The 20,818-nt window shown below is 39.6% G+C and overlaps 1 protein-coding gene across 2 annotated transcripts in view; it reads left to right on the top strand.

The window, feature by feature from the left end:
- Positions 1-20,818, top strand: part of SORCS3 (sortilin related VPS10 domain containing receptor 3) — a 420,882-nt gene that overhangs the window by 344,926 nt on the left and 55,138 nt on the right. For both annotated transcript variants that reach the window (XM_069979813.1, XM_069979814.1), the window contains exons 12-14: positions 170-246; positions 3,269-3,360; positions 5,354-5,461. In XM_069979813.1, coding sequence (XP_069835914.1) covers positions 170-246; positions 3,269-3,360; positions 5,354-5,461 — 277 coding nt within the window. The remainder of the gene's footprint in view (positions 1-169; positions 247-3,268; positions 3,361-5,353; positions 5,462-20,818) is intronic.

Raw genomic sequence — 20,818 nt, 5'->3', positions numbered from 1 at the left:
TTATGAACTTCTTCTATATCAATCATTTTGTCAAAGGACAAAGTGCCCCCTGCAGGCAACAGTATCTAATTCCTTCCTTACACATTAGTCATATGTCAAAGATATATTCAGTTTACTAATGCATATGTATATGGATAAAGACTGAAACAACAATCTGTGTCTTTCCCAGGTAACGTGGGCCCTGAGCTCTCTTCAACAGATACCAATATGTTCATCTCATCAGATGGTGGAAATACATGGAAACACGTATGTGAATTAATTGAATCTGTTTACAAACATTACTGTTTATGTGTAATCGACATATTGAGTGGTAGAAGTAGCAATAGCAACAGTAGCATAAGCATAACGTAGAAAACCTAACCTGGTTTAGGCTATGTTCACACTACGTAAAAGTACGGCCATTGTTGCAATCGGCAACAACAGCCGTAATTCGTACAAATATATACATTGCCTCTCCTTCACATTGTATACCCTCAGGCCGGGATCCCTTGCAGCGCCGCAAAGAACTGACATGTCAGTTTTCTGCAGCCGCTGTTCAGTTAATAGCGGCCGTAGGAAACCCTGTCAGTGCACACTATGAAGCAAGCGGCTCCGGTCACACGCTCCATAGTGGCAAGTTCTGATGTGTGAATAAAATAAAAAGGAATTAAGGTACTCACGGTCAGCGCTGTCCACATAGAGAAGTGTCCGAAAGCTTTAATAAATTAATTTAATATAGTAAAAAATATATTTAATATAGCACAAATATGACGCGTTTCGAAGACATACGTCCTCTTCATCAGATAAAACAAAGTGCAACATGCACTTTGTTTTGCAGTACCGGCCGGGATAATCTTTGCAGAGACCGGCCTTTCCTTGACGGGTCATGGAACGGCCGGTCTATTACGCCATGTGAACATGGCCTAACACTGACTACACTTCATGAGTATTTCATCACTTGTGTTATTCACAAATAGTGAATTAAAGAAATAGTAATAATAATAATAATAATAATAATAATAATAATAATAATATGATGATGATGATAAAGAAAGAAAGACAAAGAAAAAGAAGTAAAAAGAAAAAAAGAAAAATGCAAAAAAGTTAAAAAGACAAGAAAAAGCAGAAACAACAGAACACAGGGAAGAAGAGAAGGATTAAGAGAAAGAGGAAAGAAAAATTTGGCAAGGAATAAGAAAAGGCAAATGAAAATAAAGAAAACAGACAAAAAAGAGAAAGAGAAACAAAGAAAAAAGAAAAGGGGAAGTACAAGAGGAGGAAGATAAAATGTGGAAAAAAATGTAAAATTAGGAAAAAGAAGGGAAATAATGAAAGGAGGAAGGGTAAAAAGATGGAAACGAAGAAGGAAAGTATAGTATAGTATGGTATAGTATAGTATAGTAGAAGATAAAAAAAAAAGAAAAATGGAATAAGGTAAAAGAAAAATGAGAAAAACAAAGAAGGAAAAATGATCCAGTAGAAGATGAGGAAGAGAAAATAGTAGTAAGGGGAGGTAAAGGAAGAAAAAGAAGATAAGTTGAAGAGAGGGGGGAGATGTCAAGTGATACACAGGGGAAAAAGACATAAGAAAATGAATGGGAAGAAGAAAGACGAGAAGGAAGAGGAGGAAGACAGAAGAAGAGAAATCATGAGAAGGAAAACAAGATGATAAGGAAAAGAAGTATTGATAACAGAATAAATAGTGAGAAAAGAAGGGAGAAGGAGAGAAAGATGATGAAAAAGAACAATACTGAAGAAGATAAAAAGTCTGAAAACACAAATTATTCCATAGTACCCATCAGCGTGCTTTTAGGTTAAAACGAGATCTTCATCAGGATAATGCAGTTGGAAGTTCTGGATCTCACAGGTGGACAATAGCACCAAATGGTGAGGGTGTTGGGCTGCGGCCATGCCTCACTGGTATCAATAGCACCAAATGGGGAGGGTGTTGGGCTGCGGCCATGCCTCACTGGTATCAATAGCACCAAATGGGGAGGGTGTTGGGCTGCGGCCATGCCTCACTGGTATCAATAGCACCAAATGGGGAGGGTGTTGGGCTGCGGCCATGCCTCACTGGTATCAATAGCACCAAATGGGGAGGGTGTTGGGCTGCGGCCATGCCTCACTGGTATCAATAGCACCAAATGGGGAGGGTGTTGGGCTGCGGCCATGCCTCACTGGTATCAATAGCACCAAATGGGGAGGGTGTTGGGCTGCGGCCATGCCTCACTGGTATCAATAGCACCAAATGGGGAGGGTGTTGGGCTGCGGCCATACCTCACTGGTATTCTAGATTCTCCCAGCCTCTCTTAGGTGTAGTGCCCTGTGCACCTGATACCGCTGTTCCATTGTGTCACTCACTGCTGTCCCTGTTATTCTTTTGCAAGTATCCTGTAGTTACAGAGAAGTTTCATTTATTTGATATTTTTGCTAATTTCACCAAGAAACAATGAAGCAGTTTTGCTACTTTTGTTCCCCATCATTACAATCAACCAAATACAATACACAAATGTTATAGAAAACGCCAGCCACAAATCAATCAACGACAACCAAGAGTCCAATCCACTAATATGTGCCACAATATATTACACAAGAAAAAGAAATGTCTCATACATTTTCCATATAAGATTGTGTATTTATTGCATTTGACAATTTGATTGCTAATTTAACTAAAGCAATTTATGGCTAATGTCTGACGGATCAATAGGATCCTTTATGATTAATGCTGTGTATAGGATAGACTGGAATAAGAGGAATTAGTATTCTAATTATTATTATTAGGAGTCTTATTAGCATTTTAGTGGGATCAAAGAACTAGTCCAGCAAAAAAAAAAAAAAAAAAAAAAAAACTGGTACCAGACAGTCATACAGATTTCTAAATTACTTTTATTTCAAAAATTTCCAGCCTTCCAGTACTTATTAAGTGCTGTATGTCCTGCAGGAAGTGGTGTATTCTTTCCACTCTGACCCAGTGCTCTCTGTTGCCACCTCTGTCCATGTCAGGAACTGTCCAGAGCAGGAGAGGTTTTCTATGGGGATTTGTTGCGGTTCCTGCCATGGACAGAGGTGGCCGCAGAGAGCACTGTGTCAGACTGGAGAGAATACACCACTTCCTGCAGGACATACAGCAGCTGATAAGTATTGGAAGACCTGAAATATTTAAATAGAAGTAACTTTTTAAAAAATCTGTATAACATCAGTTGATTAGATTTTTCTCCCCACTGGAAATTGTATTTAAAAAATACAACATTGTATTAATATAGACTTGATTTTATTTTTTTGTTTACAGATTTTTGAAGAAGAATACAATATTTGGTTTTTGGACTGGGGCGGAGCTTTGGTAGCAATGAAACACACTTCCCTTCCTGTACGCCAGTTGTGGTAAGCACTCTATTTCTTATTAACTTAAAAATATATATTTTTGGCTATGTGTACACGCTATAAAATGAGGTGAAAATACAGCTGTAAAAACGAAGATGATCATTATTTACAGTCGTAATGACCAAAATACAGCCATAATTTCACCTTATTTTTATGGTGTGAACATAGCCCTAAAGTTATAGACTGTGGTATTTTCTGTTGCTACATAACTAGCTGCCAATTGTTAGAGCTTTATTCTAGCACACGAGCAAAGGTCATATTGTCAACTGCACTTATAATATCTTCAATTCTGACTTCAAATTTGAGGAAGATTACCAAGAATACAACATTTCTGGCCTGTATCTTCAAAGCGGCACAGCTCCATACTTTTTGTAGTGGCTGTACATGGTATTGCATCTCAAAAACAACAATAGATAAAAACCAACTAAACTCTCTAACACTTAGATAGTGAGACCAGACAGACTTCAGCTATGTTCAATGGAAAAGTCACACTTTATAGAACAATAGTCGTAATTGATTACAGCCATCCCAAAAATTCCTATTAATTTCGACCTGCTTTTGTTAAATAATAATAATAATAATAATAATAACAATAATAATAATAATAATAATAATAACAATAATAATACTTTTTACCTGTTGACACATTTTTATTTTCACCCACAATTATGATCGTATTTTCATCTTATTATACTACGTGTGAACATAGCTTTAGAATGTACCAAATGTTCCGTATTCTATTAGCTAAGGCTGTAAATTAGAGATGAGTGCACCTCGAGCATACTGCGGTCCAATCATTTGATAACCGGTGGCCGAAGAAGTTGGATTCAGCCCTAGAGAGTTCATGAACACATGAATATAAACATAGCACATGGGCTGTATCCAACTTCTTCACCCAGCGGTATACAAATGCCAAATGACCAGACCCGAAGTGTCCCATTTTTTATTTTATTTTTTTCTCAGATCTACTTTCATTTGGAAATAACTCGGAGCCTTATATTTGATCTTTTATGTCCCAAAAATTGTAGATCTCCGATAAAGTTTGTGACATGATTTGTAGTGGAGTGCAGGACGTTCCCTTTCTTTATGGTGTGTATCCTCAGGGAACAGTCTTTCCCAAACACCCAGATATAAAAGACATACAGTCAGGAATAACAATGCATTGGGGTGGGGGGTGAGAGACACTTATTGTACTTAATTCCAGGATTAGAGAGGGTGTCCAGAAAAAATTATCTTTTCCCCTATCCACTGAATAGGGAAAAAGTGAGAATTTGTGGGGGATCCGAACCTGGTACGGTACATTACCCGCGGCTCTATTAATTTCCATGGAGGTGCCGGAGAGAGCAGAGTAAGTACCCTTTTTGCTGTTTTTTTGGCACCCCCATAGGAATGAATAGAGCTACGGGTTTCGCTCTGTGCCCACGGCTCTGTTCATAACAAAGAAGCCAGGGGCCCATACAGAAATCGGTGGGGGGGGGGTATGAAGATCGGACCACCCACAATCTCTTACTTTTTTGCTATTCTGTCGATAGGTGAAAAGTAAATTCTTCCCGGACAACCTCTTTAACATTAGAGTCACGTTCAATCAGAAATCTGGTGTCATTGACCGTTTGCAATTCCCCCTTCTCCTCCTCATCCATTCTGCTAAGGCTTCAATTAAAGTAAATGTTAAAACGTCCAGTTCATAAAAAGCTCAGCTCCAGAAAGTTGTAATTTAGGGAATCAATAGGCTTTTATGGGTCCATAGTGTTTTGATTTGCTGCGGAAAGTTTGAGGGACTGGCAACAAAAAAAAAGGACACGGAGTACAAAGTGAATGATGGGAGCGCTGTGCTATTACTGGGATTGTTCCAGCCAGGTTCTACATGGCTCTCTGATAATGATCACTTTCTCTAGCCGGTGGAGACCACAACCTCCGGCTTAGCCGAAACCTCTGCAGGAGAACATTAAAAGCAAGGAACTTCTGAAAGAAACTGTATTTATTTTGTCCCCAGGCTCAGCTTTGATGAGGGACGGTCATGGAGTAAGTACGCCTTTACATCTGCTCCCTTGTTTGTTGACGGGGCATTGGTGGAACCAGGGATAGAAAACCAAATAATGACGTGAGTATACAAAGCTCAGTGCTCAGCTTTTTTATCTTCAGTATTACATTGTGTTTTATTGTGTTGTTTCCTCCATGTTGCAGTTAATGATGCCGCGTTGACTTTATTCAGGGTTGCACCCCCGCTTAGCCTTATGCGCCCCCCCCCCATCTAGTCCTCTTACAATGTGTTCTTTAATGGCTTCTTTTACATTCTGTCATCCGACAATCCAAAAACAACAAATTCACTGCTCAACAACAATGAATGGGATTGGTCCTTTCTTTGCCACTCCCTTAGCTCAGACCTGGTTTTCTGGAGGTCAGTAAAGAAAAGTTGCCCAGATGATTATGTTAGGTCGGTCGGTTGGTAGAGCGCAGGCGCTAGAAGAAACAGTAATGAAGAATGGATGAGAGGCGCTTGTGTCGAGCCATACGGGAGAGTTTCAGGCTAATTTATCTGGGATATGATAAGTACAAACCACTCCGCTATGTTCATATCCTTCTAAACTGAAGAAGACGTACAATTAATTCTCCGATTTTATTGTCACTTTTAGGTCTTGAGTTTCTGTATTTTTCCATATTTGCATTTTTACGGTGTAAAAAATGTTTATCCTTCATTATAATGACTGATCCAGGTTCATAAAATCATGTGGCAAAATGTGTGAGAGAAGACGTCTCCCTGTGATGTATATGTGCCCAGAGGAGCTGCGTATAATTTCCTCCACCGGGCTTATCCCCCCCGCCATCAACACAAACACAACCCCATCAGACAGTGCGCCTCGCACGCACATGATAGACTTCTCTCCCCACCAGCTTCCATTTCTCAGGAATACATTTGCTTCACCCTCCGGCTTCAAGGGATTTGAGTACAAAATGAAATTCTGGCTTACAAAGAGTTCATCAAATACACCCTCATTTACCGAGTTCTTTCTGCTGTTGGGTTTCGAAAAAAAGTATCCCATTCTCATTCACCATTAACATAACAGGTATGATGGGAAGAAGGCTGGATTGTAGGGTGGTTGTCTGATTGACATACAGTGAGCTGGTGAGTGGGATCACCAGCTCAGGACCCCACACTCCACCCCACCCCAGCTATCTGGGGACTTTCACCCATCCAGGTCATTTCATAGTCTGCCAGATCTACTATACATTTACTGTTACATATGGACATCATTGGTTGGTTGCTTGTTCACATCTCTTCTTTGTTAGCCAAACCCAGAGAGCCACCAATATTAAGTAATCTAAAGTAAAGCTAAACCAAACGTATGACCATTTCGCATTTTCCGCATGGCTCCCTCCTACTCTGCTCAGCAGACAAAGCCATTACATAACCTTCCATTCTTGTGGTCCACCCTCTGCCTCTTTCCATTGTACTTACATGTCTGCGTTCCCCTGGGTCCTTCTCCAGTCCTTTCATCTTCTCTGTTGAAGGCCAATTTACCAAGGCCAATCACAAGCGGACTGAGATGGGACAGCACCACCACCTGTGATTGGCTGAGTGGGATGTCACTCTAGAGACAAGAGTGATAGCCCACTGAGCCAATCACAGGCCTCAGTACTGTCCCATCTTAGTCAACCTGTGATTGGCTGACAGGGCCTCAGTGGAGAAGATGATGAGACAGGACCGGAGAGCCACAATAAGATACCAGGGGAGCGTAGACGGGTGAGAATAACTTCTTTTTATTTTTTTGAGATGTATGGCTGCTCTTCCCGAACCTGTCCAAATTTAACGAATGTGGGTTTGGTCGGCTTGTTCATCTCTTTTTTTGGGTCTTGTGTTTTTTTTAACACAGAAGACCTCCATACACATTGACCAAACCCACCCATTTCAATGGGAGCTTGTGACCGTTTAACGTGTACAGTATAGTGGTATACTGGGTCTACACTGGAAGATAGCATGTTAACTGTTATTAGCCTATCCTTTGGTTCTTGGCCATATGAGGTATAAAATAGCTAGATGAGTCCTGCAGCAACTAAACTGACATGGACTCCAGTAGCTTTCTTCCAGTATCTGTATGGCTGCCTTTACAGATAGCTTATTACATTATAGTCTATGGACCAGGAGTTCTGGCAGTCAGCGGAGTTCTCAGCTTCTTGACCTCTAACAATTGGAACCTCTGACACATCTGCATGGCACGTCACAAAGATAACTAGATTTGCATTTCCAGGGAAATACATAGTGCTTTAAAAGAGCGCCCCTTTACCAGTGACTTCCTTTTAAGAAAAACTTTAACCCTGGGTGCCGTCCCTTTAAGAGCCACCTGGGTCCCTTTAAGAGCCACCTGGGTCCCTTAAAGAGCCACCTGGCTCCCTTTAAGAGCCACCTGGGTCCCTTTAAGAGCGACCTGGGTCCCTTAAAGCGCGAACTGGTTCCCTTAAAGCGCGACCTGGGTCCCTTAAAGAGTGACCTGAGTCCCTTAAAGAGCGACCTGGGTCCCTTTAATATCGACCTGGGTCCCTTTAAGAGCGACCTGGGTCCCTTTAAGAGCGACCAGGGTCCCTTTAAGAGCGACATGGGTCCCGTACCTTTTGGAAAGACTTGGGTCCCTTTAAGAGCAACATGCGTCCTGTCCCTTTAAGAGTGACCTGGGTCCCTTTAAGAGCGACATGGGTCCCGTCCCTTTAAGAGCGACCTGGGTCCCTTTAAGAGCGACTTAGGAACTTATAATGGTAAAGATCATTGTTCGGTTACCATGACAATCTTACTCATGTCAGTGAGACAAAATCGTTAAGGACCTTCCATATATTACATCTTCTATTGATCAATAGTGGACATGTGACTGTGTGGAAGTTGTGGTACATTGCCTGACAAGACCTTAGAGTTCCTATTGGCTGCTATATTTTAGCTATTTGCATATGTGCTGTGATTGGCTGTTAGCGTTTAGAATGTGGCCATTATTTTCAATGGGAATCTAGGGGTCTGTAAATGTAAATTTCCTAAAAATGCCAAATCTGATCGAAACGAAAAATAGATAGCACACCATCCCACCCCTGTGCCAGCTTCACCCTCTCTCCTTTCCTACCTTCCTGGCACTTATCATACTTGACTTTGGTTTGTTCTTTGCTGTCAGTAATGCAAATCCTGAATTCAGAGATGCTTGCTGTACGCTTTGATGGAGAATGTTCTCTACGTACTTGATGTTTTATGTCAACAGTCCCAGCTGTATTGGCCTTACCTGCTGCGTTAGGTTATTTCCAATATAGCAGTACAAAATACTAAAAGGAGCATAGAGGGATAAAACAGCAGATAAATAACAAGTCTATAAGCAGGTTCACAGAAGGCGAGAAGGAAGACAGCGCTCGATGGAAACTGGTTGATTCTGCTCAATGGATCAGGTGTGTTATATTTCTGGAAAACCAGTCGGGGTCTTGCACGGTCTGTATATGGTGCTGTCAGTATATGGTCCTGTCAGTATACAGTGTGATCAGAATCGAGGGAACTGAGTGGTGGAGGAGCCAATGCATTTCCCATTGCGCCCATTCTAGTACCTAATTATGTAAGGACATGAGATTTGCAAACTACACATATATGGAAACTGGTTGGCTCTGCTCAGTGGATCAGGTGCGTTATACTTCTGAAGATCTAGTCGGGGTCTAATGCTGTCAGTATATGGTGCGGTCCTTATATGGTGCAGACTGTATATGGTGCGGTCAGTATCGAGGGGACCCAGTGGTGGAGGAGCCAATCCATTGCCCATTGTGTATATGGTCCTGTCAGTATACAGTGTGATCAGTATCGAGGGAACCGAGTGGTGGAGGAGCCAATGCATTTCCCATTACGCCCATTCTAGTACTCAATTCTGCTAGGACATGGGATTTGCAAACTACACATAGATGGAAATTGGTTGGTTTTGCTCAGTGGGTGGGGTGTGATATAGTTCTGGAGATCCAATCAGGGTCTAATGCTGTCAGTATATTGTGCGAACAGTATACGGTGCGATCAGTATACAGTGCGGTCTGTATATGGTGCGGACTATATACGGTGCGATCAGTATACGGTATGATTAGTATATGGTGCGGTAAGTATATGGTGCGGTTAGTATACGGTGTGGTCAGTATATGGTGCAGTCAGTATATGGTGCGATCATTATCGAGGGGACTGAGTGGTGGAGGGGCCAATGCATTGCCCATTGTGCCTGTTCTAGTACCTGATTCTGTTAGGACATGAGTCTCGCAAACTATACATGGAAAAGAGAAAACCTGAGAACGATTCTGTTTTTCCTGCCAGTCTTGTACAATTTCACGGTCAGCAGCTGCTTTAATAAAGAGATTTCAAAGAGGGAAATGTCACCGAAACTGCAAAAGAAAACCTAATGAAATCAAAATTTCCATTGCAGATTTTTTTTTCTTTTTTTTTTTTTTTTTTGGCAGCCAAACAATTTTATATTATTGCGCCTGGTTCAGCCGGAAATTTAGATGAGTAGATAAAAGTCCAGTGTTTTACTGCTTCTTCTGCTTCTACATTCCAAGCTTGTAAAGGAAGAAAAAAATAGCGTGGTGCTGAGTTAGCCGAGAAAATCTATGGGATGGTGAAGACTTAAGGACATATGGATTGTAGGAGTGACGCCTTTATTGGCTAACCAGAAAAATTGTGTTTGCAAGCACAATATTTTAGAGATGTTACAAGACATAATATGCGAAGGAAGGGGGAGGGAGATTATTCAGTAAAACCATAAAACTTAGGTTTTCGTGTAGTGGTAGCAGTCACATCTGGGACCTGTTGGCTACCAGACTGGATTAAGGTTGTGGACCCCGTGAAACAATATGGTGGAATCCCTCATTATACCTCTGAGAAGTGACTATGCATAGTGATGGCCCTGTCCATCAAAGTGTATAGTAGTAATACGGGCAGCTGAACATATGGCCGCCTTATCTTGGCCAGATAGGATCACCGTATGAACTTGCTTGGATGCCCCATTTTCTAATAGATGGAGGTCTGACAAGTAAATGCAGTAGGCATAGACACTGTGTCCTCTTATGATTAGACCTCTTCTATATGGACATTGGACCCCGTGATTCCGGTGATCAGTGATCGGCTTTCCCGCAGATCAGTCTCAGTGAATCCACATTAGATGGGAGAATCCAATGTTCTTGATTTGAGGCCTGGTCACAGGGGCTAGACTCGCCAGTTCCGGACGCCAGTGATAACTTTTTGGGGATTTTCTCATGTAATGACGTGGAACATAAACAGATAATGAAGCGATAAAGGAAAAACATCTAGAGAATACGGATTCTATGGATGGAAAGATCTTGAAAGAACCGAAGGGATCTGAGGTTGATGTCAGGAATCATTCGGATGAGTAGGAGGAACATAGTCAGGACACTACAACTGAATACAATTTCCATTGTGTGATCCCGCAACTTCTGAGCACTGATGGGTTATAACAGCAGATGACCAGTCCAAGGACCACTGTCTAAGGGAGCCCTTCTCGTCAGGTGGGCACAATTCAGGCCAGCGAAGGGGGTATAATGGTGGTGGTCTTGGCACACTCTTCTAAACTTGTTTATTTGGATAGTAGGACATATGTAAGCATTGTGGTCCATGGAAGCTGTTTCCCCAGTGGGAGAAGGAAACTGAGGGCAGGACAGTGCACAGTCCGCAAAGGTCATGGATTGTCTTGAGTTAGTTTGACTTGCTTCTCAACCTTTGCAGTCCTATATCTTATCCTATAGATTTCTCTGGGATGAGGCTCGCATCACTTCAGTACCACCTTCTAATGTGTGGTGTCTGCGTAAAGTGACCCTGTCCTCATGGGCTGATATTTCTGCAAAAAAATGTCATCACCTGGTGGGATCTATGCAATGACAAAGATGGTCCAACACCAAACTAGATGGTGGTCTTCAAAAAAGTGACTAGTAAGTGTGACTACTGCATCTACTTGGCTAGAACAATATAAATCACTACAGGATGAAAAGTAGGACATGGGCCAAAGTTATATCTACTGAGCTTTAAGGTCAACCATATTGGCTGTGTCCCCTAGTTATGTAGCTTAGCACTCAAAGTGGTTTAGATGTGTAATGCTATGATGTGTTAGGCTGGGTTCACACTGCTTTTGTGCAGTCCGTATTATTTGTGTATTGTATGATGGTATATTAGTATGATGGCATTATTTCTGTATTGTATGTTATATTAGTATGGCAGTATTTCCTCACTGTATGATGATATAATACTACAATGGTACTATTTGTGTATTGTATGATGATATATTAGTATGATGGCATTATTTCTGTACTGTATGATGATATATTGTATTAGTATGATGTTATTATTTCTGTATTGTATGATATATTAGTATGGCAGTATTTCTGTACTGTATGATGGTATATTAGTATGACGGTATTATTTGTGTATTGTATGATGGCATATTAGTATGACTGTATTATTTCTGTATTGTATGATGGTATTATTTGTGTATTGTATGATGATATATCAGTATGGCAGTATTATTTGTGTATTGTATGATGATATATCAGTATGGCAGTATTATTTGTGTATTGTATGATGATATTATTTCTGTCTTGTATGATGATATATTAGTATGACGGTATTATTTGTGTATTGTATGATGATATATAAGTATGGGGGTATTATTTGTGTCTTGTATGATGATATATTAGTATGGCGGTATTATTTGTGTATTGTATGATGATATATTAGTATGGCGGTATTATTTGTGTATTGTATGATGATATATAAGTATGGCAGTATTATTTGTGTATTGTATGATGATATATAAGTATGGCAGTATTATTTGTGTATTGTATGATGATATATTAGTATGACAGTATTATTTCTGTCTTCTATGATGATATATTAGTATGACAGTATTATTTCTGTATTGTATGATATGTTAGTATGATGGTATTATTTGTGTATTGTATGACAGTATATTAGTATGACGGTATTATTTGTATGTTGTATGATGGTATTATTTCTGTCTTGTATGATGATATATTAGTATGACTGTATTATTTCTGTCTTGTATGATGATATATTAGTATGACAGTATTATTTCTGTATTGTATGATGATATATTAGTATGACAGTATTATTTCTGTATTGTATGATATGTTAGTATGACGTTATTATTTGTCTATTGTATGATGATATATTAGTATGACAGTATTATTTCTGTATTGTATGATATGTTAGTATGATGGTATTATTTGTGTATTGTATGACAGTATATTAGTATGACGGTATTATTTGTGTATTGTATGATGGTATTATTTCTGTCTTGTTTGATGATATACTAGTATGACTGTATTATTTCTGTCTTGTATGATGATATACTAGTATGACTGTATTATTTCTGTCTTGTATGATGATATATTAGTATGACAGTATTATTTCTGTATTGTATGATATGTTAGTATGACGTTATTATTTGTGTATTGTATGATGATATATTAGTATGACAGTATTATTTCTGTCTTGTATGATGATATATTAGTATGGCGGTATTATTTGTGTATTGTATGATGATATATTAGTATGACTGTATTATTTGTGTATTGTATGATGATATATTAGTATGACTGTATAATTTGTGTATCGTATGATGACATTTAAGCACTGTATGACATTATTATTTGAGTAATGTACATGTGACTGCTTTGTAGCTACTTTACTTAGTGATGGCACACTGTATAAGCCCTGATTGTATATCATGTTGTAGCCCCCACCAACAAGGACAAGACCTATATAGCAAATCTTTCTTTTTCCTTTCTTGTTGGAGTCAGCCGACCAGTGGTTCCTCCCCGTAGCTTCCCCCCCAGTCTGGACCTTCCTCCTCCTGGAAGTCAGGGCTGAGGACTTTCTCTAAGATTTAAAGAATCCATCGACCACGCCGCCTCCTGTAGCCTCTCCAGCCCTCGTGGTTTTCCTTGAAACCATCTGGACGGCTTCAGGGACAAGTTTTAATTACCATTAATATTGAAGCATTGGCCATAAATTATTGATGGGGAGGGCAGCTGGTCAATTTGTACATTATGTGCAGGGTATTGTGCATCTGAAAAATTAAAGGAGAAGTCCGGCCAAAATTAATTTTTGATATGTTGTTACTTATGAAAAGTTATACAAATTTCTAATGTACATTAATTATGGGAAATGCACATATACTGCTATTTCCCTTAATGTAGTAGATCAGGAAGTGTTAGAAATATCTCTGAAGAAGTGACGTCACGACCCAGGGTGTAATTCCTATGGAGTGTCCAGCAGGGGGTGCTCTCTATATAGAAGTCTATGGGACTTTATTGTTTCTATGGGTTTCTATGTAATGTAATGTAATGTAATGTAGTGTACAGTGCTTTATTGAATGAATACATCTATGGAATACTTTGGGGAGCAAGTGTCCTTGCTCCCCAAAGTATTGCATAAATGTATTCATTCAATACACAGTAAGCCCGCCGATCCGCCGCATTTCCGCCGCATTCCCGCCGATCCGCCGCATTCCCGCCGATCCGGACCATATACATTGAACTACAGCTCCCATCATCTGCTTCTAGTATGAACAGGTGATGGGAAGCTGTATCTGGGTAATGGATATGACATGCTGCCGGGCGCAGGGGGAGCCGCTCAGTACACAGGAGCGCTCCCCCCTCCTCCTCCTCCTTCCGGGATAACTTCCGCCTATACCAATGCTGACTCCCTGCCTGGCCGCCGCTCTCCGCTCACATATACCGGCTCCCGGCATCAGCGCGGACACCAGGATGCATCGGGAGCCGGTATGTATGGGGGGGAGAGCGGAGAGCGGCGGCCAGGCAGGGAGTCAGCATTGGTATAGGCGGAAGTTATCACGGAAGGAGGAGGAGGAGGAGGGGGGAGCGCTCCTGTGTACTGAGCGGCTCCCCCCTGCGCCCGGCGGCATGTCATATCCATTACCCAGCTACAGCTCCCATCACCTGTTCATACTAGAAGCAGATGATGGGAGCTGTAGTTCAATGTATATGGTCCGGATCGGCGGGAATGCGGCGGATCAGCGTGTGGCGGATCGGCGGGAATGCGGCGGAAATGCGGCGGATCGGCGGGCTTACTGTGTATTGAATGTATTGAATGAATACATTTATGCAATACTTTGGGGAGCAAGGACACTTGCTCCCCAAAGTATTCCATAGATGTATTCATTCAATAAAGCACTGTACACTACATTACATTACATTACATAGAAACCCATAGAAACAATAAAGTCCCATAGACTTATATATAGAGAGCACCCCCTGCTGGACACTCCATAGGAATTACACCCTGGGTCGTGACGTCACTTCTTCAGAGATATTTCTAACACTTCCTGATCTACTAAATTAAGGGAAATAGCTCTATATGTGCATTTCCCATAATTAATGTACATTAGAAATTTGTATAACTTTTCATAAGTAACAACATATCAAAAATTAATTTTGGCCGGACTTCTCCTTTAATGAAAAGTTTAATTATAGCAGAGTTGCATCTGACCTTTTCACAATCCCTTTATCATAAATCTGCAGGAGCCGCGTCGATCCCATTACACGTTGCCATTAATTAGCCGTCACATCGTGAGACAGGTAGCGATAAAAATTAAAAACTGGGCCATTCCCTTAGAATAAAATCAAAAAGTGTCATTATTCAAGGCATGTTGTTTCAGATGTAATCTGTCGGTTGCCTTTATTATTATTATTATTTTTTTATTATTTATATATTTATTTATTTTTATTTATTTACTTATTTTCTTACTGCCCGCAGCCAAAATACATTTCGAAAACGGATTTGGCAGGAAAAGATGATTGCGTCTGGATTGTTGGCAAACAGGCTGCTTAGCTGGTAAATCAGAGGCGCTATGGCACCTCCACACGGCCATTAATATAGACCCAGCATTGTGCATCTCTACTGGCTGTGCAAAGTCACAATTTATTTTTGGAGACTAGAACATAAATCAAAATACTAACATGCGTCCCGTTGTTTGAAACTGGCCCAAGGGAAAATTCAGAGGCGAGCCAGTTTTTTTTTTTTTTTTCAGTTTGCAATATATGGTTTGTGCTAAGCAAAAAGACTGCATTGTGTAAATAGTGTTCACCCTATGGGAATGGGGAATTTACTTATATAACCCCTCCCTGGTGACAGAACTATCTATCTATCTATCTATCTATCTATCTATCTATCTATCTATCTATCCATCTATCTATCATCTATCTATCTATCTATCTATCTATCTATCTATCTATCTATCTATCTATCTATCTCCTATCTATCTATCTCCTATCTATCTATCTATCTCCTATCTATCTATCTATCTATCTATCTATCTATCTATCCATCTATCTATCATCTATCTATCTATCTATCTATCTATCTCCTATCTATCTATCTATCTATCTATCTATCTATCTATCTATCTCCTATCTATCTATCTATCTATCTATCTATCTATCTATCTATCTATCTCCTATCTATCTATCTATCTATCTATCTATCTATCTTCTATCTATCTATCTATCTATCTATCTATCTATCTATCATCTATCTATCTATCTATCTATCTATCTATCTATCTATCTATCTATCTCCTATCTATCTATCTATCTATCTATCTATCTATCTATCTATCTCCTATCTATCTATCTATCTATCTATCTATCTATCTATCTATCTATCTCCTATCTATCTATCTATCTATCTTCTATCTATCTATCTATCTATCTATCTATCTATCTATCTCCTATCTATCTATCTATCTATCTATCTATCTCCTATCTATCTATCTCCTATCTATCTATCTATCTATCTATCTATCTATCTATCTATCTATCTCCTATCTATCTATCTATCTATCTATCTATCTCCTATCTATCTATCTATCTATCTCCTATCTATCTATCTATCTATCTATCTATCTATCTCCTATCTATCTATCTATCTATCTATCTATCTATCTATCTCCTATCTATCTTTCTATCTATCTATCTATCTATCTATCTATCTCCTATCTATCTATCTATCTATCTATCTATCTATCTATCTCCTATCTATCTATCTATCTATCTATCTATCTATCTATCTCCTATCTATCTATCTATCTATCTATCTATCTATCTATCTCCTATCTATCTATCTATCTATCTATCTATCTATCTATCTATCTATCTATCTCCTATCTATCTATCTATCTATCTATCTATCTTCTATCTATCTATCTTCTATCTATCTATCTATCTATCTATCTATCTATCTATCTATCTCCTATCTATCTATCTATCTATCTATCTATCTATCTATCTATCTATCTCCTATCTATCTATCTCCTATCTATCTATCTATCTATCTATCTCCTATCTATCTCTATCTATCTATCTATCTATCTATCTATCTATCTATCTATCTATCTCCTATCTATCTATCTATCTATCTCCTATCTATCTATCTATCTATCTATCTATCTATCTATCTCCTATCTATCTATCTATCTATCTATCTATCTATCTATCTCCTATCTATCTTTCTATCTATCTATCTATCTATCTATCTATCTATCTATCTATCTCCTATCTATCTATCTATCTATCTATCTATCTATCTCCTATCTATCTATCTATCTATCTATCTATCTATCTATCTATCTATCTCCTATCTATCTATCTGTAGGGCAATCAGGTAGGAAAATTCCCTTTTGCCCGCCATTCCTTCCCCCCTGCAAAGGATGATCCTAATAAAATTGTCATTTAAGTGCTGTAATAAAGAGTGCAGCACAAGCCACATGGTAGACCGACATTCCCCATACTGGCAGGGGTGATAACACACAAGGTGCAGAGATTATGCCAGGCAGCCCCTAAAAATAAGAAAATAACATGCACATTTGACCCTTGAGTTGTTTCTCACCCTTTCAGTTTTTCCAGTTGTGGAGCGGTCATATCAGAAATACTTTCCAGTTGTAGACATTTTCCCACATTTACTAAAACTGTAAAGTGCAAACTTAGACTAGACAATCTTTAAACGTGCCAGATTTATCACACTTTGATAAATCTGTTACACTTCAAGACTGTCTAGTTTTTTGGTGCAAAGGTGACACCATCTTTTACTTGGTTTGAAGTCCACCAAAATTTTCAGCCACAGTCAGGTGCATTTTTTGTGTAAAAATAGACCACGCCCAATTTTTACATTAACCCCTTTTTTTTCATACCGAGCGGAAAAGTGTCTAAAAGTGGTGGAACAATGTTTAAAATGCATAATATTTTTTTTAGTCCTATAATTCACCTTTCCAAGTGTTCCGATTCCCACAAAGGGAATTTTCTGTTTCTGGGGAAATAGAAAATTTGGAAACAAAAACAAACAAACAAAAAAGCTAAAATATTGATTGGCCAATTCTCTCCCAAGATTCCCTTCAGGTCCTAAGGGGGGAACCTGCTAACCCCACTCCCTCCCTTGCTAAAACTTACATAATACAGAAATAAATAACACACACACATTTTTGGCAAAAATTTTTGGCAGCATCTGCTGCCTTTTATTATAACTTACACATATGGGGAGGCCCGACACAAATCACGCCCTCCTTCTCCGCAGGAACCAAGGTGAGGGTGAGGGTGACCCGCCTAGGCCATTCCTCCCCCATTGACCGCAGGCAGCCGCCTAGCCAAACCACGGCAAGGGGCCCCTCACCAAATGGAACCACCTGGAAAAGGGGAGCGTGATTTCCGCCTTACATAAACATTAAAACTGCGATATAACAAAACCATAACAAAACATAGCAATACAAAAACCATGCTCACAAACAGGGTGGGTGGGTGGGACCTGCAAAAAAGTGCTTAACCCATCCTACACTCCCTCTCCTTTTATTCCCCTAACCCCGCCCCCTCTCACACCTATCTCACCTGACATACCTCCCACAGGTATTCCCGCTGCCTAGCTAATTCTCTTTGTCTCTGCACAAAGCCCCCCAGCTAAGCCCACCCACTCTACTAACTCCAGCAGCCATTTTAACTCCCTCATGAGACCAAACCACCATTATCCCCCACTACAACTAAACCCTCTAGCAACCTTCCAGTCGTGGTCGCAGAGACCCCCCTTATGGTTCCTCGCCGGGAGACCCCTTACCCCAACTCTTCACTCTAACTTGGTGAATGTGTCAGAGAAGTTTCATGCACCTCCAGCACACTTGGGTTCATCAGACCCGAACATGTGCGGCATTTGATTGCTGGTGGCTGAAGAAGTTGAATGCCTAGAGAGCCCTAGAAAACATGGATACAGCCTATGGCCTATGGCTCTATCCATGTTTTCCAGGACTCTCTAGGGCTGTATGTAGAAGCAGGGAGACAGTAAAAAAAAAGGTTCCCAATCAGCCAATTTTTTTAAAATAAAATTTGGACCGAATCCAATTTGTGCCAAATCATCTCTAGTTTTACGTTTGGTTACATGGCGTATTGTTATTTAAATAAGAAATAAAGGAATATACAATAAAAATAAAAATTAGAATAAAAGTATAATGTCTGGAGTGTAATGTATTGTTTATGGCGCCTCTTCCACTATTTTTATCTCAGTGATGGGAACCTCACCGCACTGTATAAGGTTTTGCTGGCTGATTTATTTGCTCCTTGCGGTACGTTACTCCCATTCGTAATGCTAATGTATCTATTTTCAATTTGCCTAATTATCATTACCGCGCCTGCATCTTAATGAATTGATTTTATTCATGGTGCAAATAGCGAGGCTGAGTTTGTCACTGGTAAAAAGGAATTGTGACATTCAATCATCAGCGAGTCACCAGATGGATTCCATTAGACGCCGCCTGCCTCTTGTGCGGGAGCCTGGATCACATCACTCCACAGAAGTTCCGCTATATTTCTCTTTCCCTATCCAAAAATGGAGAAATGAGTCAGAAAACTTAGCTGAAAACTTCGATAACAGAACATGTTCACATTGTGTCTACGAACTGACATTTTTAGTAGCAATACAGTAAAGTTTTATTTGTCTGGCCCCAATAATCCAGAATCTTCGATCGTGGGGTACTTGTAAAATCCTGTCTAATGTATATATGTATTGGGACACCGGAAAATATAAAGAAGTGGGTCTTTGACAAGCAGGTCTTAACCTGGGCCGTCCATATTAATATTTTGGTGAGCATGTAATACTAAATTTGTCCTATAGTGGCCACTGTAGGAAAAATGAGAAGTCCTAACTAACTTAAAGGGATGTTCCTAACATCTAAAGCTTATTACTAGAGGGTCCAAGTAATTATGAGAACAGGGCAAAATTGCCCTCAAAATAGAAGGTAACACTCCACAATATTCACAAGCCCCATAGAGAATGAATGAAGCTCTGGTCGCACACACATGTTGCACTCCATTAATTTGATGGATAAAAATTTCTCAGGATTGGTGGGGATCCCACTTGTCTGATGTTAAGAAAACACTTTAGGCCACGACCACACAACGTCCCTTTTTGGCTGTTTGACTGCTATTTTTTGGATGGCCGTCATTTTGCGACCAAACAATGGCCATTATGTGGGCGTGAAATGACAACGGACAAAATGGAACATTTTGTGGTTGCGATCTTATCGTGGTAAAGTAAAATCTCAGTAGCTGGACCCAAAGTGGTCACATATTAAAGGGGTTGTTTTCCTAGATGGTCCATACTGTACCTTCCAACAACCCAATTTTGCACAAATCGGGCTGCAATAGCTGTGGGCTATGGGGAAACCCAACTCAATATTAGCCATTGTGAAGGACATTCCCTGGGGGTCCAAGAGGCGGGTCCTCATCTAAAAGTTTTAATAACTAAGAAGATTTTTAGCCCTAACAACAAAGTTTTTATTTACTTATTTTATCTTACAAATGTTTTTTCCCCAGTAATCCAGAACGGTTTGTCATTTGCCATCATCTTTCAGGGATTTTATTGTGAGGCATAAATATTCTGAAGGTGTAAAGTAGATCCCATTCATGATTGGTAGATTTGTAGCTAATTAATAATAATAATAATAATAATAATAATAATAATAGTTATTATTATTATTATTATTATTATTATTATTGTGATTATTATTAATGTTTATTCACATTTTTATATGGCTTTTCTATTATTTTTGAATATTGTCTGGGCACAGCATGGATATCTGTACCCTTGTCTAATGATTTCAGTACAGTACGCCGGTCATTAGATCCATGTTATCAGTGCTCAGTGCATAGTAGGATTCAGGGAAGGTTTTTAGTCATGTCTTCCCAGCATCACCCTGACCTCATATGATAAGAGTCCATTGATGTCATTACTATGTTAAGAGTTCCCATGGCAATAATCTGTGAGGGAAACAGCATTGAGATCAGGTGCTGCAGTTTCCACCTCTGTAACACAAGATCATGTGGTGTTATATACAGTGGCATTTATATGCACCATTCACTCTTCTCCTTTTTATCTCTA

Source organism: Dendropsophus ebraccatus, chromosome 8 (genome assembly GCF_027789765.1).
Source record: "Dendropsophus ebraccatus isolate aDenEbr1 chromosome 8, aDenEbr1.pat, whole genome shotgun sequence".
Lineage (NCBI taxonomy): Eukaryota > Metazoa > Chordata > Amphibia > Anura > Hylidae > Dendropsophus > Dendropsophus ebraccatus.
The sequence above is the reverse complement of the archived record's forward strand: the minus strand, read 5'-3'. Positions and strand labels throughout refer to the sequence as shown.